The sequence below is a fragment of the Bidens hawaiensis genome, unplaced genomic scaffold (assembly GCF_021521415.1).
Source record: "Bidens hawaiensis isolate Kalapana, Puna unplaced genomic scaffold, B.hawaiensis_p1.1 tig00003241_1, whole genome shotgun sequence".
In the NCBI taxonomy this organism is placed as follows: Eukaryota; Viridiplantae; Streptophyta; class Magnoliopsida; order Asterales; family Asteraceae; genus Bidens; species Bidens hawaiensis.
Window position 1 is genome coordinate 509,616 of NW_027491177.1, and position 25,062 is coordinate 534,677.

The following is a 25,062-nucleotide window of genomic DNA, read 5'->3' on the forward strand; positions in this document are numbered from 1 at the left end:
ATTTGGAGAAGGCTACTTTGTTCTCAAATATTAGAAAAACTAAATGTAATTATTATAACATGTTATGAGTAAATGACGTACTTTGTTTCTTATTTTTCAAATGAGAAATTGGTTTTTTTATTTTCTATTTTTAAAGTTATTTGGATCACTAATGTGTCACTAACCCACACGATCATCACCATTCCATCCTCAGATAACTCATAACTCACTGTAAATGAGAAGCTGATCTAACCAACTTGAAACTCCCTATTTTTTATTTTATTTTTTCACAATTACAACTTAAACTCAAGACTTCTATTTTAAATTGAAATATTAGAATGTTTCACCGTACTCAACCACTTAGGCTGGTATCTTTAGTTTTTCAATTACATTAATATTCTTATTATGATCATTTGATTTTATTTTAGTGGCGGTTAGAATACTATCTTCAATAATAACACATAATAAAAAACAAACAAGCTTACCAACTCCTCAATGATATCCTAATATATATATATTGTCAACTATGGTTGGCCAAGTCGTAAGTCAACTCAAACCTACAGCACCCACACCAACCTATCACCTTCCTTAAGTTGATCCTTCACCAACTCCCAAGCCTTAACCTTCTCTATATATAAACTCTGGTGCACCCCGATCATTACTTCTCAGCTTAATTATTCACAAATCCATCAATATTCACTAATTTTCACACACACACACATTCAGTTATTAATGGCAGCCATTGAAGAGACTCAACCCGCAAAACACCAAGAAGTTGGACACAAGAGTCTCCTTCAAAGCGATGCTCTTTACCAATACATTCTTGAAACCAGTGTTTACCCAAGAGAACCACAACCCATGAAAGAGCTACGTGAACTCACTGCCAAACACCCTTGGTATATACATATATACATATAATAATTCATTTCTTAACTATATATAATGGTTTCCTAAATGTACTTCGACTAATGATCACGTGTGATGTAATATATATATATATATATATATATATATATATATATATATATAGGAATCTAATGACAACATCTGCCGACGAAGGACAGTTTCTAAATCTGCTACTGAAGCTCATTAACGCTAAGAACACAATGGAGATCGGTGTTTACACCGGCTATTCTCTTCTTTCCACCGCCATTGCTCTCCCTGATGACGGTAAGATTTTGGCGTTGGACATAAACCGTCAAAACTACGAAATTGGCCTCCCGATTATTGAGAAAGCCGGCGTTGCTCACAAGATTGATTTTAGAGAAGGCCCTGCTCTTCCGCTTCTTGACCAAATGGTCGATGATGTAAGTGATCAATTAAACTACCATTGATCATACATATTTTTTCTTAATTAAAATGCTGATATTGCTTTCGATTGACCAGGTAGATTTCCATGGGTCATTTGACTTTATATTCGTGGATGCCGATAAAGACAACTATCTTAACTACCACAAACGGTTAATTGATCTTGTCAAGGTCGGGGGAGTGATTGGGTACGATAACACCCTTTGGAATGGGTCTCTGGTGGCACCACCAGATGCACCGCTTAGGAAGTATGTCAGGTATTATAGGGATTTCGTACTGGAGCTTAACAAGGCTTTGGCTGCTGATACAAGAGTCGAGATCTGTCAACTTCCGGTGGGTGATGGCATAACATTATGCCGCCGTGTATGCTAATCGCAACCCATGAACCAACTGAACGTGAAGTTGATTTGTCAACTGTTCTATTCCATGTTTCATTCTTCTAAATGTTGTAAAAGAAGCACAGTTGGATTGTCTTTCCAACATTTAACAATTTTAATTGTTGTTTGTTTATTTTGAAATGCCAAATGTTTTTTTGTGTATATTTAATTTAAACAAGTCTGCCATTTTTAAGTTGTATGTGTTTTCCGTGACTATAATGACTTGGTAACATGGAATAATTCTAAGCCTCTAAAACTTCTTTTTTATGATTGAATTGAAATGGGATTACAAACCTAATAAACCGTATTCAAAATGGATAGCGGAGCAACTTGTTGTCCATTTGTATTATATTTCGATGTAATCACTACTTTTCAAATAAATAAATAGTGATCTTTATAAAAATGGTTTAATGGACTGATTTTCGGTCGCCTAAGAACATGCAACGTATATTGAAATATCATAGTATCAAAGATTGATTTTCAGTTATGGTAAAAATGTATTGGCTGGGGACCGAATTGACGTGGTGATGACGAAAAACTTGAGGACTAACTTTATATGTACCGGAGAATGAATGTTAGCCTCATTGGTGTCATGTGTAAGGCCCCGTTACCGGTAGTCCTACTTTAGTGTTGGATTTACTCATAAACGTAGTTCTAAATATCAGAGTTAATTAAAACATTCGCGGAATATTAAAACTTCAACCAGAATATATAACATAGCTTTCAAATCTCATCATAATAAACTTTCAAAGTAGTTTAAACATAAAACATTGCCCTTGAAATAGCATAACACTTCCTTGAGATGCCAGTATCTTCAATTCCATGCCATGCGTTCCCCTCAAACGAGCTGTCTCATCCTACTCACCTGTGTGCATACTAAAAGTCAGCTACGCTGAGTGAGCTCTAGTTAATCACATAACATACAATAAATTCATAACTACATACTTTCATATTTTCGTTTATGATATACTTACTTACCTTCGTACTTTCTTTCTTTCATTTACTTACCTTACGTTTTAAAGAGCATTACGCCCTATAACCTTCGCATATATTATTAGGGTATGCAACCCTTTATCTTTCGCATATATTATTAGGGTATGCAACCCTTTATCCTTCGCATACATTATTAGGGTATGCAACAATTTATCCTTCGCATATATTATTAAGGTATGCAGCCCTTTATCCTTCGCATGTATTATTAGGGTATGCAACCCTTTAGCCTTCGCATATATTGTTAGGGTATGCAACCCTTTAACCTTACCTAGCCTTTCATTATCATATCCATACATTTAATATCATACACAACATAATCGTACATACTCCCTTGTTCACATGCACATATCATACATACTACACTATACTAGTCTTAACAATACGTGCAATACCCGAAGGTCGTTCACGTACTGTCAAGCATACATACATAACTATCACAATCGTCATTAAGACATACACTTACCATTTAAGGTAAGTGTATTAACATTCACGTCGAGTATGCACACAACCCCGAAAACATAACAAGGAAATAGGGCTAGAAACTCACCTGTATGCGGTTACGTTCACCGTTAATCGTAATCCCTCTCTTGAGCTGTGCATGGCTAACTGTATAATATTTACATGTATCAATTAACTATTACTACTCATATCGTATTTATATCTTTATATAACCCACAACGAACGGGGGGTCCGGGGGCAGCGCCCCTGGCAGTGGGGTTCTAGGGGCGGCAGCCCCTAGCGGGGTCCAAGGGGCAGAGCCCCTGGCTGGGGTTAAGCTGCCATGTCAGCTTGGAAAAATTTTATTTTCATTAACTGTCTTAACAAATTTTCCATTAACATTTTAAATTATTTTCTAAGTTGGGCTTGTTTGCTAAGCCTAAGATAATAGGCCAGTTTGCCTTATATTAGATATGGGCTTAGCCCAACTGTTCACTATAGTATCTGGGCCCAACTGGATTTAGGCCCAAAACCCAACAGAATGAGGTGGCTGAAACATGGCCGAGAACCCTTTGGCAGAGAACTCATGACCGAGAACCATGCTTGACCGAAAACACATGTTTGGGCGATAACCTACATGGCCGAGAACCTGGTCACCGAAAACTCTTGCTGGATTTCTGTTGACCGAAAACCATAAGGTTTGACCAAGGGTCCTCAAGATTGGCCGAGAACCCCCAGCTCAGTTCATTTTTTCACCTTAACATTTCTTTCCTTAGGTCAGTTAACCATTTTATGGTTTATACCATGAACTTAACCACTTTTCACCATCATTTCAGCCTTTATACACCCATTATCACCATGACTGCAAGATATAACCCGTTTTAGACTTAAAGCTTAGACCTTTATGGTTCAAAACGTTCTAGGCTAGATCTAGGGTTCATCTTTGAGCCGTATACCATCATAAAGCCATTAGGTTCATTTTAATCTTCAAGTTTGTATTTTTATGAGACATCTAGGTCCAATCTACTCTAGGGTCAAGTTTCATGGCAAAATGTTCATAAAAATGTAACCTTTAAACGTAAAGTACATACCTTTATATGGTTATTGGGTCACGACTAGCTTGTTATGAGTTATTGATCTTGTATCTAGCTTGTAACCCAAAGATCTATCAACAAAAGGTTTGATTTTTGATCTCGGTTCCTTGATCTATTTGCGGCCGAAAGAGGAAGGTTTGTGTGTGTTTTTGTGGTGTAAAATGGATAAGATGGATGGAAATGGAAAGATTTAGGGTTTAAGGGGTATTTATACTCCCTTAAGCCCATGGACCTAAGGCCCATATTTCCTTTTTAGTCCATGATTAATTATCTTTAATTAACCTCCTTATCTTTCCCTTTTTACCATTTTACTATTCATCTATTTACTCAAGTAACTTTTCCATTATAAGAAATAATATGTAAAATATTATTATTTGAAAATTCGGGATGTTAAATCATGCAATGGGGATTGATATCTTTGGTTATTAACATCATTATCTAAGACTAAATATTTGTAACTGGGTAGATACACAGAAAATTGGCATCCGATAACCATCGGTTCTATACTTCTATTACATGGTTTCATGCTTTTTTGTGGAGACTATTACAAGATCGTATCTCACTAGCAAAGAAAATTAAGGGTATGTTTGATATGAGGTAATAGAATAATGATGGAATGAAATGAACGAGTGAATAAAATGGGTAATGAAATAAAATGCATCATTGTTCATTTAGTTAACCTCTATGAGTGTGTTATTTTATAGGCAAGAAAAACACAAAGGAAAGAAATACAAATGACAGAGATACTTTTGCCTCAAAATAAATAAATTTTACCAAAATAAAAAATGGTAAAGGCGGTGGTAACGGGTCGACGGTGGTGGTGGCGACTTTTGCGGTGGTAGTGGTGGTTGTGTTAACGATGGCCGCAGTGGTGGCAACAACAATGACGATGGTGGTGGTTGTGGTAGCTCTTACAATGACATTTAAGTGTCGGTGTTGAGAAAATATGGTGAAATGGGGAATTAAATGGAAAAAAAGAAAAACATGGGAAATTAAATGGTTTTAATGGAATTAATTTTTTTTATTATTAATTTTTGTTGTAATAGGTGATTTCATTTCATTGAATATCTAAACACCAATTTTTTCATTAATTTCACTTGTAATTTTTGCGTATCAAATACTACATTAGGAAACTAGATTTAGAACTCATATGATGCACGAAATGTTTAAAAGAAATACAATTAAGCTATAGAAATTAAATGGATTAATTATATTTTTTTTTGCAAAAAAATCCATATTTTATCAATTTAATGGTTTTATAAGTTCAAATTGTATTTTCTAATATGTGGTGCATTCTCACGCGATTTTTTATAATCACGAAAAAGATATGTTTAGTGGTTTTATAAGTTGTAATTATTTTTTAATGGAATAACGAATTCTAACAATATATGATATGTTTCTTTATGAATTACATAAAAAAGGACATTATATATAAAAATTAACATGAATAAAACACGCTTTTATATCACAGTTTCAAAAGAGATTGATAAAAACTCCATGGATCCATGCAGCCTGAATGAATATGTGAGCATAAAATTATTATTCGGTCGTAATTTCTTCTTGTCTTTATCGTCTTAGACCTATATATATCGTTCATTAAATTTTACCACAATCATCTCCTACATTCAAAAATGTATATAAATTGATTTAATAAAAAAATGTAGATCTGGTTTCATTAAAGATGTAAATGTTTTGATTATATTGACATAAATAACAACATATTTTAATCCTTATAATTTTAGCAATTAATTATTTAATTAAAGGATGATTTGAAATATTTTGATTACACTAACATTAATATTTTTTTATTAATAATAGAACATAGTTTGAGCTGGAAATTTAAACCATGAATGAATCCACAAGTAACACATGTCTCATTTTATTTGAATAGCATTCTCAACTTGTCCCGCATTCTCATGTTTATAACTACACTAAATAACCAACTTCAACGAATATTAAAAAAAAAACTTTTATTAAATTTACAAAAATCACTAAGGCCCCGTTTGATTTTTTTAGAGATTTAAGTCTGAATCTGAATACCACATCTGAATGTTAAGAGGTGGTTCAAATGTCTGAAATCTGAATCATTAAGAGGTGGAGGCTAGAGACGAACCTCTAGTCGTCGGAGATGGAGCCTAGTCTCCGGGTTAGAAGTTAATGGAGGCCGGAGACAAACGTATGTTTTTTTTGGGTGAAGAGGTTTTCAGACCCACTAAAAGCTCTTACTGGTTCAGATGCTATTAAGACGTTGAACCTCTTAATGCCAGAAAAAAAACAAACAGCCCCACGTCTGATTACGTCTGACCAAATCAGACGTTTTCCTCTATTCAGAGAAAAGAGGCAAAAATAAACGGGGCCTAACTTTTTTCTCTATTTCACTCGAACCACGGGTAACACTTTCATATAATTCACAAAAATCCACTCGGTTCAACTTCCATTTTTGCTCAATAAGTTTGCAAACAGATACTATGTAATATTTTTAGCTCTTTCATGTATTCAACCTCCTAGTCCTTCTTTCTTGCACAGTTAGTGTTTTTATGCAAAATCTTCAATTATACAAATCGTCAATCGAATTGGATATAGTGTTTATTCCCTTTTTTGTCCTTTATCACTGCCTTTGATTACACCTAGGGTTTATGCTTATATTGCTTTAGTTCAATACAATACAATACAATACAATACAATGATTATGTCTCAACTAGGGTGGTCTTGTAGATCTTCTTTCACAACATCCATTAAAACCACTGTCAGTTTTATGAACCCAAGATTCATCCTTTCAAAACCAATGTCAAGTGTTAAGGTCAGTAAAAGTATTCATTAACAGATAAAGAGAAGCAAATATTCCATCAACTGGTTCGGGTTCTTCATCATCATAGTCTTGAAACCGAACTCCGGGTTGCGGGTGGGTGGGTCAGAGACAAGCTGTTAGGAAAACAATGTTATGATATCGATATTGCGATTGATAATATGACGGGTAAAGAGTTTTGTGAAAAGGTGAACGGTTATTTGTCGTCCACAGGTGGGAAAGCGCAAGGAATTGGCGTTATACAAAGCAAACCGGATCAATCGAAGCATTTGGAAACCGCAAGGATGCATCTTTTTGATGTGTGGGTTGATTTTGTTACCTTGAGATCAGAAGACTATACTGAAAACAGAAGAATTGGAATTATGGAGTTTGGTTCTGCAGAACAGGATGCGTATAGAAGGGATTTGACTATTAATAGCTTGTTTTACAATATTAATACGTGCTCGGTTGAAGATTTTACCTGTAGAGGGCTTGACGATTTGAAATCTGGAAAGATTGTGACTCCTTTACCTCCAAAACAGACGATTTTAGATGATCCTTTGAGAGTTCTTAGAGCAATTCGGTTTAGTGCCATGTTTGACTTTGAAATGGTCAAAGAGGTTAAACTTGCAGCTGCTGATGCTGATATGAAATCAGCCATTGCTAATAAAATCAGCAGAGAAAGAGTTGGAAATGAGATTGATCTTATGTTAAGTGGGAACGGACCCGTTAAAGCTATAGATTGCATATCTGAATTAGGGTTACTCCGGGTTGTATTCACTCTCTCTCCAAATTTTGAGCATGAAAAGATTTGTGTTGGTTATATTAATGCAGCATGGAGACTTATGAAGGCATTAGGGGGCTGTACATTCAGTGATGAACAAAGGAGACTGTACTTGTAAGCAGCATTATTCCTTCCACTTAGAAAGACTTCAACTGTGAAGCACATTTTCAAAAACGCCCTGAAGCGCAAAGCTAGTGATGCTGAAACTGTCATAAAGTTGCATAATGCGGTTAAGAAATTGTCTTTGATTCCTTATTTGATTTCAAGTGAAGACATGAAGCCTGTTGAGGCTGATTGGACATCAGATATGATTGATGTTCCTGATTCATTGAGATTAAGAATCTTTGCGGGTCTGTTTCTTAGGGAAATTAAAGACTTTTGGCGGGCTGCATTGATGCTAACGGTACTTATAGACAAAGGGCATACAGTCGAGACTATTGTGGATAAAGTAACAGTGTTTAAAAAGGTTGAGGAAGAGATCTTGAAACTTGGTTTAGAGAAAGTGTGGGAGGTTGAACCTTTGATTAATGGGAGGGATATTATGAAGCTTTTGGAGCTTAAAAATGGAGGTCCAGTTGTTAGTGAATGGCAACAGAAACTGATACAATGGCAGCTTGCTTACCCTTCTGGTAATGTACAGGAATGTATTGATTGGATGATGATGCAAACACAGCTAAATTGTTAAAAGTTAAAGCATCCTACAAGATGAAGACATTTTTGGACTTTTGATTAGACGTGCACAAATCGGGTTCAACTGGAAAACCCGAACCGGTTCGAAACCGGTTTTTTCACACCGGATTGTAAAATGGAACCGGTTCCAATCAAGAACCGGTTCGGTTCCCGACCCGAACCGATGCCCAGATATGCTAACTTTTAAGAACCGGGTAGGGTATGAACCGGAACCGGTTTTTACGTAAAAACCGGTTCCACCGGTTTTTTTTGAAATTTAAATATTGTAGCCGTTAGGAACCGGTTCCAACGGCTATATAGCCGTTTTTGACCGTTGGAACCGGTTTTTTAACTACAAATAGGTTATTTTCTTACTATAAATAGCAAGGTTTGTTTGTGTACTTGTTAAACCAATTCCAAAACTATAAAACACACTCCAAACCACAATTAACCTTAAACCGACAACAAATGGTAACTAATGATGACGTTGTTATGGTGATCGAAACAACAAGATGCCCCGATGTTTGGGTTCATTAGGATTTGTGTCTCATGACCGACTCACATGAGTTGGCTCGTTGCAAATATTGCTCGAAGTTTCTTAAAGCAGGGTTCAACTCGACATTACGAAAACATACGAATAAGTATTGTCGAGAGAAAAGAAGGTTGGAAGCTAAAAAAACGGAAGTGGGAGAGTCGTCCGGCTCTACAACCCAAAAATAAGTATTCCCGGATTAAAACGACGGACTTTGTTTTTTATGTTTTAGTTGTTATGTTTAGTATCGTTTATGTTTTAATAAAGGAGTAGTATTTTAGTTGGATGGTCGGGTAAAGGAACGGGTTTGCTAAAGGAGTAGTATTTTAGTTTGTTTTTGAGTTTGGTGGTAAAACAAGTGGCGGAAACAAGTTATATATAGGTTTGTGCATCAAAAACCGGTTCCAACGGCTATATTACCGTTGGAACCGGTTCCAACGGATATATTGTCTCAAAAACCGGTTCCAACGGCTATATTACCGTTGGAACCGGTTCCAACGGCTAATTGGTGTCTAAAAAACCGGTTCCAACGGCTATATTACCGTTGGAACCGGTTACAACGGCTAGTTTGACTTTTGTTTGACCCTTCAAAAAAAACACGTCGGAACCGGTTTTTCCAGGTACGAACCGAACCGGTTCTAATTAAGAACCGGGTTGGAACTGATACTGACATACAAATAGGAGAACCGGGTACGATTTTCGGGTACAAAAATACCCAAACCGGGTATTGTACCAACCGGGTTGGAACTGGAACCGGTTCCGGTTCGGTTCCACCAGTTAGGTTCCGGAACCGGTCTTTTTGTGCACGTCTACTTTTGATTATGAAAATCTTTAAATAGTTTTGACCAGAATCAACATATACACTTTTGGTAAAATCATATGAACAATTGTAGAAATTTACTAAATAATTAATTTAGAGGTATGACTAAGTTTGAATCTTTCAGTTATAATTTACAATGTTATGGAGATTGGAGAGCAAGTTTGTTAATTTATCAGGTATGAAATTTTAGAGTGGAAAACAAAAAAAAACTAAAAAAACAACTGTTTGATATTACATTCCCCAAACTTGATCACAAATAATAAAAGTAGTTATAAAGTTGCAGCAGTATGACATAATATCTAAAATTGAAAAGCACAAGGGTGGGTCTCTTTCTGGAGTCAACAATTAAACTAGGCCCCTTCTGCAAGGGTACTCTTGGTTGTACTAATGTAAAGAACTGCAAATACATGAAGTCATAAATAAAAATAATATTCAAAACATAAAACCGATTTTGTACCCAAAAAATTCCCAAAACTTACCATTGTTTCCTCGAATGAATGCATCGCCATATTTGTTTTTTAGTTGTCCATTAACATATTCTTCGGTTTGCTCCATTGCTATGTTCATGTATCCATCCAAGCAAGCCAAGATACCTGCAAAATCATTAACTTACTATTACTTGGTCCACAAGCACAAATCCAAGTATCTAAACATACTTTTGCTTCACACAATTAGAGGAAAATCTCATTTCTTTATTACATTTATTAGTAAACAAGGTAGCACGTGTGCTAAAAAGTGTTAATCGAGTCGCTTTGTTAAACTTAACGCTCAAGTGAAGAGTAAGTACGCACTTAAGCTAGCACCTAACTAAAACACAATAATGAGTATTATTATTAGCAATTAGATATTGTATAACTTTGATATAACTACATTCTTTGGTGTAAAGGAAAAGGATGTTCAATCATGTATAAAGAAAAAGGATGCCCAATGCTATTGTTCGAGATGCATGTATAGATGATACCTTAATTAGTTAATTATGCTACTTTAACTAGTCAGAGTAGCAGGCAACCATAATCTTGGATGTTATCATGTTAAAACACTGAATAACATGATAAATATAAAATACATAAGCCAATTTAATATTTATCCTCATATGCGTTTTCAAATAACAACTATTTGCTTTAATGTTTGATCCTCATCTTGAGCCTTTTTTCAATGCACATCTTTGGATACTTTGGCAGCAAGTGTCACATTTAAGTTTCATTTTAAGGAAAGTTGAAACCCAAACCAAATGAGAAAACCCAAATGTGAAGCATTCAGATCGGGTATACCCCACGTGTACTTTCAACAAGTATACCCGAAACCCGTGGGTATACCCAATACCTGACGAGTAATTCCCCTATAGAAACCCGAAAAGTTTTGGTCCGGGTTTGGAACAAAATTTTATAATCGGTTATGGAGTTATGATAACCAAAACCCGTCTCAAACCCGACCTATTGCCATCCCTACGCACGCTTCCTAAAGAATCCAAGTTGACAATCTTGAAACAACTTGGAAGATTAAGAAAATGTAAAATTTAGAAGCCCAGTGTTGTAGATTATCAGATACATACAGATTAACAACAAACTGATTGTAATAATAATAATATTATTTTAGGGCTCACTGTCTATTAACACTATAAAACATAATAAAGTAAGAAAAGAAGAAAAGAGTTGCGTAATTAATTAATAGAGAAAAGAGGAACCTCGATAGTCGACTCCAGAGTTCAATTTGACAACAACAGGCCTGCCTCGAATGGATTTGAGGAAATCGGAAGGTGTTTTGGTAGTGGATGAGGCTTTCTCCTTTGTTACGCTTACACCTTCTGCTCCACTCATGATTTGGATTCGATTGAATTGCAGTTATTATGGAGATGACAATAACTCAACAAGCAGATAGAGGCCAACTGATCCATTTTTAGGGTTTTAAAGAGAAACAAAACAAAAGGAGGGGCACGAGGGAATTTTAAAAAAGCAAGATTTACCACGTCATATAGCATTGGCCAACGGGTGCAACCAAACAAAGCCGCTCCGAGCTCAACTAAGCTTGGTTTGTTTTAGCTCGTCTCGCTTTAATTTCTGTTTTTAATACGTGAGGGTTTGTAACTAGTTTTTCAAGTTCGGGTTTAGTGTGCTTATTATTTCTCAATTGATTAATATACGCTTGCGTAAATATAAACATTGTGAATTTCCGAAAAACACTACACTAAAGCATGGTTAATTCAGAGCAAATTTTACATCAAACCTACAATTAGCTTTAGCTATGTAACTCGTATTTGAGTTAGTCTATCGCAATTGCACATTTACCAATATATTCATAAAAGATGTTGAAAATTATCAATATATTTTTTACATCAACCAAAAATAAGATAAATCATTCTTTTGTGGTTACAAATTTATCACTGAGGATGACTATCAATAATTTGACGTTGTCACCATTAAAGTAAATATGATTCCCATGGGTTTAGGTACCATTAACCAATGAATATGATTGTCATAAAGTTCTTGTGGTGTGAGGTTGCAAATTAATCTTTAACTAATTGTTTTGTGCTTGAAAAGGAGTCATTTTTTAGAGTCAGTTACATGTTTCAGTTCATCTTTAATAGCTTTCTGAATTATGTAATATCACTTTCAGATAAAGTGTTTTGTAGATACATGAAATCAATAATCGTATGAAAGAAAAAAAATTATACAAATAACGAGAGCGGTTTTCTTTTTTTAAACGGAATATGAAATAACGTATCTTAAACAGTACAAATGATTCATTGATATGAATGGAACAGGTGTAGTGAATCATTGCAACTCTTAAGAATGAGTATAAATATTTTGACAATTATATTAGTGACAACCATTAGTGAACAACTTTATCGGTGGTGATTAAGTTGTCACAAGCTTACTTTGCCACAACCCATGGAAGCTTAGTTTACCACTAAAGCTTATTTGCAAATAAATTGTGAGTGCCATTTTGTCGTCACCAATGTTTTGAAAACCGAACCGACAGGTCAGACAAGTTCAATCGAGGACGGGGCATGAAGTTGGTCCAGCACGATGTGTTTAAATCATAAATCATATTTAATTGAGCCAGATAGTTCAGGAGCGGTTTAGCGGTTGAACTGGTTGGTGATCAGACCAAAATATATGTGTATTTTTATGTTGCATGTACATATTTAATATCCTTTCTAGTACTTTAATTTCTTTTTTTTTCTTACAAAGTGAGTTTTCATAAGAAACAAATACATTTCTTTTTCTTTCTTTAAATATATGTAAAATAACACCTTAGTTCTATTAAACTTTTTAATTTGATAGCATTCAAAGTTTATGTAATATTTATATTTTTATATTTGAAATTACATATGACTTACCCATTTCTAAAATCTGGCCCGACTTGTGACCCGATAAGGCCGTCGGGTCGATATCTGATCCGGTTCTAACAACACTTGTCCTCATTGATGATCAACTGCAACACGTCACTTCTAATTAGAGGTGACAAATGAGTTGGGTTAGGTCGAATGAGTCACGGGTCAAAACGAGTTTAGGTCATAATGAGTTTGGGCCAAAACAGATCAATTAAGAAAATGGTTGTTTTGGTTTGGGTCGGAATAGGTTAGGGTCAGACCCGGGTTTTTTTTTGTGAACGAGAATAATGGCGGAAACATTTTAGTTTTTTTAGATTTTTGTCTTTTATTTATATTTTAAGTTATGATTTTATTATTATTTTTGAATTTTTTTTTGAGGGGTTTTCTATTAATATCAACAACCCTCAAAATAATATTCAAAAATAATAATAAAAAAATTATAACTCAAAATATATATCATAATAAAAAAAGTAAAAACACTAAAATGTTTCCTAAGTTGTCCTTGTTCCAAATAAAAATAAACTACCGAGATTCGAACCGAAACTGAAAAAACCGACGAAAATGAAACAAAAAGGCAAAACCGGGCCACATCAATTGAAATTGAAAAAATCAATCAAAACGAAACTAAAAGAATTCAAACCGAACAAAAACGAAACTGAAAAAACGGACAAAAACGAGTCCGGAATCGACCAAAAAGAAACAAAAGAAACCAAAACCCAACCTGTCACGGGTGAAAACTCGTGTTGGCTTGAAACCTGAACCGAACCCGTTCCAATCTGAAACCCGTTTCGTGCCGAAACCTGTCTTGTACGAAAACCCGTTCCGATCTGAAACCTGTCACATTTCCTTATGACACGACACTAACCCACATCGACCCATTTTTTTGATCTTGTCGACCCATTTTAACCCAAAAATAAAATGATGGAATTTTAAGTGACTCATTTTAACCAATTTAGTTAAACCTTTTACCTAAACTAACTCATTTAATTTTTAAAAACAACTCAAATTGACCTATTTAAAAGGGTTTGGGTCAAGATTGTCAAACCTACCTCTAATCATTGCTACCCCCAGCCAGAGGCTTTGCCCAGAACCCATAAACAATTAATTTCTACGTGCTAAATACTAAACCAGACTTGGATTACTGCAATACGTGCATATCCTCATTTTTTATTGATCTAGTTAGGTATTTTAGATTTGACTGTAATAGTGTAATGTGTACACATGTCTTAGCATCTTAATGACCTTCACCTTATAGCTGAAAGTTATGAGCTAAAAATAACTTATACTATGTACCTTAGTAAGAATTTTTTATCTAATTATTATAAAATAATCTTAAAAATCAATGTAGCGCATGCATTTTAACAAAAGTTCTTTTTTCTCCAACCAAAAGTTCAACTAGAGTGCAAAACAAAGTCCAGGCTCTAGTATACTTTGCATAATTCATCCTCCTAAATTAAATATGTAGGTATACGGGATTTGTGGCTATGTGGAGGTTACTAAATGTACTTCTTTTATAAAAAAAACAAAAAACAAAACCATTTGAGGCTGATTATGATGCAAGTTAAGCATTCTTCTTTGCCCGCCCGACAGGGGAAGCAGTGCCTTCTTTCTTTTTACCACAATCCCCGGCCTTCTTAGCCCAACAAGGAGCCTGCCCGGGTTCATAACCATAATCATAAAATAGTTCTTCCCCGGCAGCGATGTTCTTTTTTGCAAATATCCCGACCCGGTGATCTCCAGCCACCATCATAACCTGTCACATAGTTTCCCAAAACATTTAGTGATGTTGTTTCAGTTTATGTTTACCTTTAACAGGTCAACTTGATAGAAGATAAAGCTTAAAAAGGAAAGAGTCAAATGGGACGTCAAACGAGTCAAACTCAAGTAAAGTGTATTGTTATTGCATAAATGATAAACCTCCTGAGATAATTTATCTGATCAATACTGACATACATAACTATAATCAAATTTAGCACACTAAGTAAATACCTTTGCATAACAATTCGGATCTGTAGAATGATTGGCGAATTTCAGTTTGTTGCCTTTCCGGTAAGCATCAAGAACATACTGCATAGTGAAAACAAAAATAGCAATCACTTAGTACAAATTTGAAAAGGGGAGAAAATAATAATAATAATATCCTAAACATTGTGCAGCGTACGTGGTCATTAAGGTTGAAAAGATACGAAGAATCTATGCGATCGTAGATCTTTCCACGCTTGTCGGCTTCATGATGAGAGATCAATTCTCCAGTGTACTCACCCAAATATTCATCTTTAGCTGCACTTTTCTGCAAAGAGAAAAAATTAACTACAAGTGAGTCATTTAGATAAATTAATAACAAGCATAATATATAGTTTTTACATTTACCTTTAAGAAAGCACCATAGCCTGAGACTTTAGATTTTCCTAGTAAAATCTGTGAATCATATGATTACAAAATTGCATTATTAAAAACCTTGAAAATTTGAAATACAACTAACAGTCACTAATTTCATTCCTGGTATATATTGGACTATTTTACTATTTACGATTTATTAGTATGAGTGTGGCGCGACGGAGATGGTAAAGATCTGAATTGATTTTGATTACTAAAGGTTGTGTTACAATATATATAGATATCATAAGAAACATTAGAAAATAGAAACCTAAACTGGGCTCGTCGGCTCATACTAAATTCTAAATAATTAATAATATATTCCAATAGTATATGAACTCGAAAAGTAAACGATAGTTACCCTCCGGTGTTTTTTGAGGAGAAGCTTCATATTCTGGCACTCAAAACTACTGCCTTTCTTGCCAGGGTTTCCAAGAGTCCCATCACCGCAGCTGCAAAGTTTATTAAAGAACTAGAATATCAATTTTGTCCGAGTCTTTCATTTATACAAAGTTTTAAATTTATAATCCAAACATCTTACCTGATCCAGCAATGTTGGAATAAATCAGTGTCACATTCTCTTTTAGCAGCAAAGCAAGGGCACTGGCGACTTCTGCACTGGCTTTTGGCACAATGGCATCCCCTAAAACGGTTTTTGCAAGTTTTCGGGCATCTAGTGGAAAAAAGGTGAAATTTGTTTTAACAAAACACCAAAAACAAATAAACGTTTATATATAAGACGGCAATAAAACATTTCTTACCCGCAGTATTTCTCACATGTACCACTCACAAGGCAAGGACAATCACCACTACACACGGTTTGACACTCGCAGGGATTGTACTTGTCACACCCTCAAAATCCACTAACGGAGTTTTACCGTCAGAGGGTGTGAACTAACAGGATCGGAATCATTAGCTATAATCAAACCATAAAAACGTTTAAATGAAAATAAGTGCGGAAGCGTAAAAACCAAAGACAAAAGTTGCGTCACGCAGGACGACTTAAAAACCCAAAGTAATAATAGTTAAAACATGTTTGCATATCATAATGTTCAAAAACCATGCATGATCCTATACCGCGCGCCCGCCTCGGCTACCTGAGAATAACATACTAAAAGTGTCAACACAAGGTTGGTGAGTTCACAAGTTTATATAAAATAAAGCGTTTAGCGTTTGCGTTCAGCGTTTTGCGTTCAGCGTTTTGCGTTACCAGATAGTGTTATGTCAATTATATATCTATAGGTAGCTAGCCTATAAAACAAGTATTACTAAGTGTTCGACACCGAAGCTGACTGTTTATCATTTGCCTTGCCACCAGGTCTATCCCGACCATGGTATGTGTTTAGCCAAGATTACACCTACTCGACCTCCAGTCGAGTTTAGCGTTGGGTGGGGTTTGTCAAACCCAGCAGTACTACTCAACAATGACTCGCTATTATCCAATATTAAACGGTTCGATGTGAATGAAGGACTTTAGTTATTGCGTTTGCCACTTAGTCTTTACAAATGATATATAATCTATATTAACAAAATCTTAAATGCGTTTTCGGAGTATGTTATCTCCCCCAAGTGAAAAGCGTTTGAAAACAGTTTAAAAAGGGGTAAGTGAATTCACTGTTTGCGAAGAATTCCCAAAAATAAATCACCAAAGGATGCGCGTCACAGAAAAACTCTCTCTAGCGTTCTAAAACAACAAAGAGATTTTTTTTCTAAGTGTCGGAACTATTATCGAGTCTCTAGACCCGGCACATAATACCTATGCACACAATGTGTTTCGTGTTTCGTTTGTGAATCGTGTGTGACTTTAACAAGTACATTTGTGATACATTACATGTGTGAGCAACTATTTACGTGTCATGTATTAATAATGTACATCACTAGCAATTACTCTCCGTGAGGGCAATTTGGTCAACACATAACAATTAACTAGCAATTATTCCCCGCAAGGGCAATTTGGTCAAAACACGACAATTAATTAGCAATCATTCCCCTCAAGGGCAATTTGGTCAAAACACAACAATTAATTAGCAATTACCATGTTTCATGCAACTTTTACAAAATTCAGCAACTAGTTTCTTAACGACAGAATTCTACTTGTAAAACTAGTCTATTCCACCGATCATAGCATCTCAATTAATTTATCAAAAATCATCACAAAAGCATATATGTGTTAGGTTTCCAGAACATATTTTGTTGTATTTTTATTCCATATATATTTCCCATAATGATCAATTTACCACAGCAAACTCATAACAGTCAAATTTATGCGCAACAGAAAGTTATTTGCAATTCCAGTTAAATGAAAAATCCAACAAATGCAAGACCACTTGGGTTAGGTTCCTAACTCAACAAGCCAACTTCCAGAAGTGGAACTAACCCAATTGGTCTCGTAGTTCATGAGATATAATATTTACAAAACAACCTAACAGCAGGTCTAACAACTCAGCTTTGCACAACGTTTTTGTAAAATCATAAAGGTTAACTTTTACACGTCCAAAAATTGCAAATTTATATTCTTTAGAAACTAGACTCAACCTAGTTTACTGTAGTATCAATTATCTCAACCAATTTTCACATTTACACCCCGTTACAGTCAATTGAACATCAACAACACAATCTGTCCAGAAACTGTTTGCATCCAAACTCAACATATTAACTATCTATGGACCATAATCCGTTCATATAACACTCTAGACACCATAACCACTATCCATGCATATCAATTACATCATACATACATGGTTAGGGTTTTATTCGATCTCAAAATCAAAGACACAACAATTAACATGCAATAGCACCAACACTAGCTATCAATTCAACAATCAATACATCTTTCAATCAAAACATGACACATGAACACCATCACATATAAAAATCAGACCTAGGGTTTATAATTAACCCATTAAAACCGAAATTAAACATAGAGGATGCATAGGATAGTTGTTTATACCTTCCTAGCACCTTAATCTTCAATCAAACTTGAACAATCTTGATTGTATGTGTGTGTATGAGGCCGATCGCAAGGGGGGGGGGGGTCTAGAGGCTGCCGTCGGTTTGGGAGAGAAAGGAAGAGGAGAGTTAGGGTTTTAGGTTTATATTAATAATAATAATATAATACACTTTGGTCCCTTAACTTTCAAATGTTACTTTACTAGCTTAATTAACTAATTCTAGCACATTGAGTTAACGTTATATAACATGTTATCACATAACACATAAGTCTAACACATAATTATCACATAATTATTGTTTTGACGTTTTTCGTTTATTCACTAATCGTTTGCGTCAACTCGTTTGCGTTTCGGTGCAATTCCCGAAAGACTACACATGTTGTAAGTGTTAAGCGTCATTTAAACCCTAGTTTAAATGTAATGAGATGTGCGTTATAGATTCAGTGATCTTTAAGTTTGAATTGACGGAGTTGAGTTAACGGAGTTAACCTGAAATTGACGATTGTCACAGTACTGACGTTCTATCTTACCAGAATTTTGTCTCCTCGCTGAACGAGAACGAGCAGACTTCCACGTGTACTTTAATCGGCGAATTCTACCTCTTCTATGAAAGAAATTTGATCTTCTTCTCGGTGCAGTGTCCTAATGAATAATTAATAAACCAAACATAAAAAAATATATTTTAGTTGTTAGCAATAATTAGTGTTTGTCACTGCAACAGGTTATAAATGACTTAATGATCACTAACCATATGCTCATTAGTCTCAATCCTGTCATCATCTTGAGAATTTACGCCGTTACTTCCTTGAGAATATAGCTTATTCTCATGATACTGTAAGACATGGTACACCTCTGCACAAGTCTTCAGCTCATTCATTACATTCCTTGCTATTAGACAGCTGTAATAAAGACACGGATCAAACATTTTAGAAATAAACGGTAAAATAAATCATGCAGAATATATATAAAATGCTCCATATGCAATGATGTACTTACCTGTTTTTTCCAAATATCTTGACACCCATTCGAATTAGCGACTTCTCCAAACTTCGCCAAGATTCAAAGTCAGTTATGTTCCTAGAAGTATGATCATCCATAGACAGGTTTTTCTTCTTCGTGTTGTTTCTACCGTATACTAATGAATTACCAGTACTCAAGAATTTTGCCTTTGCTGATGATGAGCCGAGTTCATGCGTTTCTTTGCTTCCACTTGCTACAGATATTCTGGCCCGTTTGGTTTTGGTTGATGATGGCGGATTAGGATTAGTAGGATTCACATCATGAACCGGCTCCAACTTTGGACATACATATAGACCATTTTGGAAAGTTGAAGATTAATTAGCCATTATATAAGGGACCAAGTAAAACTTTCATAGTATGATAAAACAAATTATACCTGTAGATAACAATGTGCGCCACAAGGGGCTCCGTCAATCATTTCGTCGTCCAAGCTTTTCCCAGCAGACCTTTTCATTTCAGCCTAATTAGAGTATTTATTTTAAGTAAACTTAATTAGCCATAGGATTCAGGTAAATTTAACTGAATGATTGAAGAAAAGAGTCAACTAACAGGATATATAAGGTCTTGTGAACACCCATGTACTTTACAGTCAAATACCTGAAAATGCAAACATAATATATTAATTGGTTAATTACAACAAGCATAGGCGTATAGCACCAAAAAAATAAAAAATCAAGAACTTAACACATATTATAACAGTCCTTACTAGGCATCTGCGACAAAATAGTTTGTTAAATGAATCTTGAGCATCTTCAAGATCGTTATCAAGAAATGAGTTTATATCGAAGTCAGCTTCCCAAGGTTTAAAGCATTTAAGAGCTTCATACCGTTCCTGTATAGATGTTTGACGATATATGTTTCATAAATTAATCACAAACGATAAACCACTAGAAGAAAAGAAAAGATTAAATAAAGAACCAAAATCACAAACATAAAATGTATATCCGGTAAGTGCTTACCTTGATTTCACAAGGTTTTCTAGACAAGCGTTGGGCTAATAAATCATAGACTATATCAGATGGCCCGGTCTGTTCAATGGTTGACCTGGAAACATTACACCACCACAACAGCATGCAGTAATATTATTTGTTGCGCGAATGAAAAATTTTAACAAATAAGGATACTTATGATGTGGCACATATAAACTGCAGTATACAAACCGGATGATGTTATCTTCAGACTCAACAAACTTTTTATTTTCCTCTTTATCCTCAATAACTTCATCCTCACTGTCACTGCAAATCAAAGTTTCACCCACTTCTCGGTCATAATATAATCTCCTTCGGCCTACTACAGACTGATCATCTGCCATATCTTGATTCCTGAATTTTCAATCAATTGCTAATTAAAAAACACACAATTATAAACAATAACTCACTTAACAAAAAGCCAGCATCAAAAGATATAATAAAAGGATAGTAGCTTCTAAAGAACATAACAAGAAATAGAAAATAAAAGTTAACAGGCAAATTCACCTATCTATGAAAGCCCATGTGGTGAAAGGAAGTATTTTCTCCATTTGTGGAAGACTAATGCGCGGAGGAGAAGGTTTTACTGGAATGCCAGATCCTAAAAGCATTACTGAACCATGGTCATTGTCTTCAAAGTTTCTATCCCCGTTTAGGATATCAATTGCCTCCGTCATCCTCTTTTCCAATAAATTGTCAGTTTCGCCACCGTTTATTATTCCTAAATTTCTTCTTTCTACAGCCAAGATGTGACTGTTCTTAGTGATTCCAGCTAGTTTCTTCTGGTTCTGTTCCATTCTTTTCTGCAAGATCAATCCGATATATAAGGTATAATGAGATAAAAGGTTTTCAAGATAATAAGGTGTGTTATGAGAATTTGACTGGTGTAAGAAAGTACCTTGACATAATTTGTCCGTTTAGCTCAGCATCGTTCTTCAATGAGTCAATAACCAGTGAAATATGTGAAAGACTTGTAGTTGCTTCTTGCAGTGCTGCATTCTGCTGAATATGAACAAAAGGTCATTCAACAGATAGAGTTTACAAAGTAAAAGCTATAAATTATGCGAGGAATTATTAATAGCCAGAAGCAGTCTTAACTCTTACATATAACAATCAATAGTTTATCTCTAAAATCCATCAAGTCTAAAAGTATAAACCAATAAGATACTAAAGTGAAAGGGAAAGTGGCACATACTATTTCAAACTAGTTGTGATAGGTTAGAAAATAGAACAAGAAGCATTTAACCACAGAAGTTGGGTAATGAAAAATGAAAATTGTCATCTATATAATAAAGAAATCCAGAAGGTATAAATAAACAACTGTAAAGAAAATTGTAGACGGCTCTAAATCGTTACAATTCACTTATCATAACCGATCTATTCTTCCTGAAACATTATGGTACTCCAAATAATGAATAAATGTGGGAAAAAGAAGTTATCGAAAAGCAAGAGATAAGTAAGATTTTCATTCATATATAGTTCAGTTCTTTTCTGTTCTTTGTATACTTAATACAACTCTCATCTTGCTGGGAAATAAAGATGGATAAAAAATATATCCAATTTTTAAAAGGTTGCCAGCAAATGCTGAGAAGTGAAGATGAAACAAAATCAAGGCCAATTCTCAGGTCCTGAATCAATATGAACACAAACGAAAAAGCAAACAAGAAATTTAAATTACCCTAACCAACTTGTTGTAGCTAGTACTTGAGCTTGCAGCCCTAATTCATGGGTTGGACCTTTTTAACTAATGCGCCAGCAGATTCATGTTGGTATCAAATTGTATATTCCAGTTGTAACATATGATACTTATCTTACCCAAAGATCAGATAATGCAACATATTATTCTTATTACTCTAAGATCAGATAATAGGTATATCACGACGCATATGGTCCTTACTAAACAGTGATTGAAAAAACAGTAGATGTACTAATTTCTCCTCTTACTTTGTAACAAAGCGTTAGCAAGAGACCCTCATCTCACAAATCCATTAAGAAGAGCCAACGAAAATAATAATCGATATGTAGATCGAAGAAACATGGTGTGTTGTAGCAAAAGTACTGCATATATATGTTTGTCAAAAAGAAAATCAATATTAAGATATATGATAAAGGGAAGCATCCCTCCATCTACTATTCATTAAATCCCAAGGATTAAAGGGTAATTAAAGTAAGCTAGCTCTTCCATGAAAACCCAAAAGTACTGTGATTGAGTTATAGCATTTATAAATTCTTTTAGTTTGCTGATATGAAGTATATATCAGGATGATAAGTAGGTTTATAACTAGAACCATTTAACCTGTATATGGTGTTAGCTTTCTTCTCTAATTTTTCAGCCTTTATGTCTAATCAACAACACCATTTTTCATTCAACTTTCAACTAGTAATTGGTAACATAATTCCCAGGATTAAAACAATAAAACACTACTCGTGTCAAGTTAACAGTTTATAACTTCAACTAGCATTGTGACCAAAAATACTGGTGGTGCATGCACGATATATATATAGCATCACCTTTATATTTACTTAGCTACATTTACGTATCATATATATAAGTTAAGAACAAAATTCTTAAGGCTTATTAGTAGATCTCCGAAACACAAACTCATGCATCAATAAATGGATGAACGTATAGAAACACGCCGATGGATGCGTAAACACTCAAAGCATAACTAGAAGTAACCAAACATGCAATTCAAAACCGTAACAGATAAATTGATCAACGCCGTCAGTATACCGTAAAACCACCAGGAGGCTCCGATCCTCCAGCGTTGGTGAAGGGAGGAGGTGATGACATTGAAACCGTCGTCGGCTCCGATCGATCTGCAAAGAAACGATGTTCGAACGCGAAAAAGAAGTTAGAAAAGAAACCCTAGGTTGAGAATTGGGGTTTCTGACAACACAAGAGGATTTTATATATATATTAATGTCAAGAGCCAAGTGTAAGTGAGTGCGTTGTATTCAGTGTATGAGATGGATAACGACACGTTGGTCTGATATTCTACACTTTCACTGCACACTTGTCAGAATCGAAGCTTCCCTTTGCCAAAATTATTTCATCTCTGATCCTGCTTATTTCCTAAAATAGAATCTTTTTTCTTATATGCATATGTTATAATGGTTTTTTTAAAGAAAACGTATGAAATTATTTTTAAGGACTTTAGCTATTCGGACGCCCGTCTTGCTATCTAGACACACAACATCGTCCTTACGAGCTGTACAAGTTATTGGAGTTTTAGTATATGGTAAAGTTGCCATAACTAGAAGATTGTGTTTTATTATGTTTCCTAGCTAGAAGATTGTATTTGATTATGTTTCATTGTATTTATCTCCTTGTAATTTTATATATAGTTGATCAATAATATTACACCTTACGGGGTTTTCATTATGTACATGGTAGCAAAGCCTTAAGTTTTATCATGTTTCTTTCTCTTCTTCTTGTTCTCGTCCTGCCCCGGGACGCATACACACAAAAATATAGTTAATTACGATCGACCGCCACCACCATAGACTACGGCCTATCTACGATCTCAAGAACGAATTTATAACGGAAACATAAACGAGCACACAATATTTGGGGTAAACTCACGTATTATTATAATCAAGAAACTAACACAAAACTTGAATACAATAATCCCTCTCACAATACTATAACCCTAACATGGCTATGTATTTATAATGTGACCCAAACATGGCCCACAATTACCAAATAAAGCTCAACTGTAACCCCATAAACTCGTTACATCATTAATGAATTTCATAGGCCCAATAGATCCAACCTGGTCACCTATACGTAACGGGCCTAATAATATGGAAATTACCAACAAGAACCCTCTAATTCCCGACTCGAAACTAGGAGATCTTCAACGCCGAGCAATCTTCTCATCTCGCCAAACTTGATTCTCACAAGTTCTTTCGTAAGAATGTAAGCTCGTTGTTCCTTGCCACTAATGTGCTCCACAGCTGTAACATTCGTTAATTTTCAAACCCGAAAACCCGACCCATTTTAAATTTTCGATATGATTCGGTTAATTATACATACTCATATGTTACTATTTCGTATGTAATAGTTTTTCTTTCCTAAAATTATTTTATAATATTAATCATTACCCTATATATATATATATGTATGTATATATATGTATATAGGGTAAGGATACTAAGAGAACCCTTTGAAAATTGAGAATTTTGAGAATCATTTTGAGCCACAAAATAACCCTTAAAAAAATATTTAAAAAAAATCATAAAATGAAAATAAACAAAAATTTAAAAAAAGTAAAAAAAATCAAAATTCTTATATTTCATTCCAGTTTTAAAAAAAAACTTTGTATTATACACATGTGTATAATTTCATTTAATCTCTAATTACGTAATGTATACATGTACATTATCATTTACCTTAAATTATACATATGTGTATAAAAAACACGTGTATAAATTTTAAAAACTAAGTGTTATACATATGTGTATAATTTTATTAAACCGATATTTTTTTGTTAATTTTTTTTATAAAACCGGGTTGAAAAATAAAAATTTTTAGTTTTTTTACTTTTTTTATTTTCTAGTTTTTTTTGTTTTATAAATATTTTTATTTTTTCTTAAGAATAGTGTTTTTATGGTCTAAAAGGGTTCTCAAA

At 34.6% G+C, this 25,062-nt stretch overlaps 2 protein-coding genes and 2 pseudogenes across 2 annotated transcripts; 2 read left to right on the forward strand and 2 right to left on the reverse strand.

The window, feature by feature from the left end:
• Positions 1 to 635: 635 nt before the first annotated feature.
• On the forward strand, positions 636 to 1,768 carry LOC143622730 (caffeoyl-CoA O-methyltransferase-like). The gene is made up of 3 exons (XM_077093793.1): positions 636 to 875; positions 1,010 to 1,290; positions 1,370 to 1,768. Exons 1-3 carry the CDS (start codon positions 712 to 714, stop codon positions 1,657 to 1,659), a joined length of 735 nt encoding a protein of 244 aa, XP_076949908.1. The 5' UTR covers positions 636 to 711; the 3' UTR covers positions 1,660 to 1,768.
• Positions 1,769 to 6,974: 5,206 nt separating this feature from the next.
• On the forward strand, positions 6,975 to 8,472 carry LOC143622656 (CCA tRNA nucleotidyltransferase, mitochondrial-like; annotated as a pseudogene).
• A 1,507-nt stretch (positions 8,473 to 9,979) lies between these two features.
• LOC143622686 (sm-like protein LSM36B) lies at positions 9,980 to 11,624 on the reverse strand. Its single transcript, XM_077093756.1, has 3 exons — positions 11,464 to 11,624; positions 10,259 to 10,372; positions 9,980 to 10,176 (listed from the first exon to the last, which is right to left on the reverse strand). The coding sequence occupies exons 1-3, from the start codon at positions 11,594 to 11,596 to the stop codon at positions 10,130 to 10,132; spliced, it is 294 nt and encodes a 97-aa protein (XP_076949871.1). The 5' UTR covers positions 11,597 to 11,624; the 3' UTR covers positions 9,980 to 10,129.
• A 3,038-nt stretch (positions 11,625 to 14,662) lies between these two features.
• LOC143622657 (histone-lysine N-methyltransferase CLF-like) lies at positions 14,663 to 23,222 on the reverse strand (annotated as a pseudogene).
• Positions 23,223 to 25,062: the final 1,840 nt, after the last annotated feature.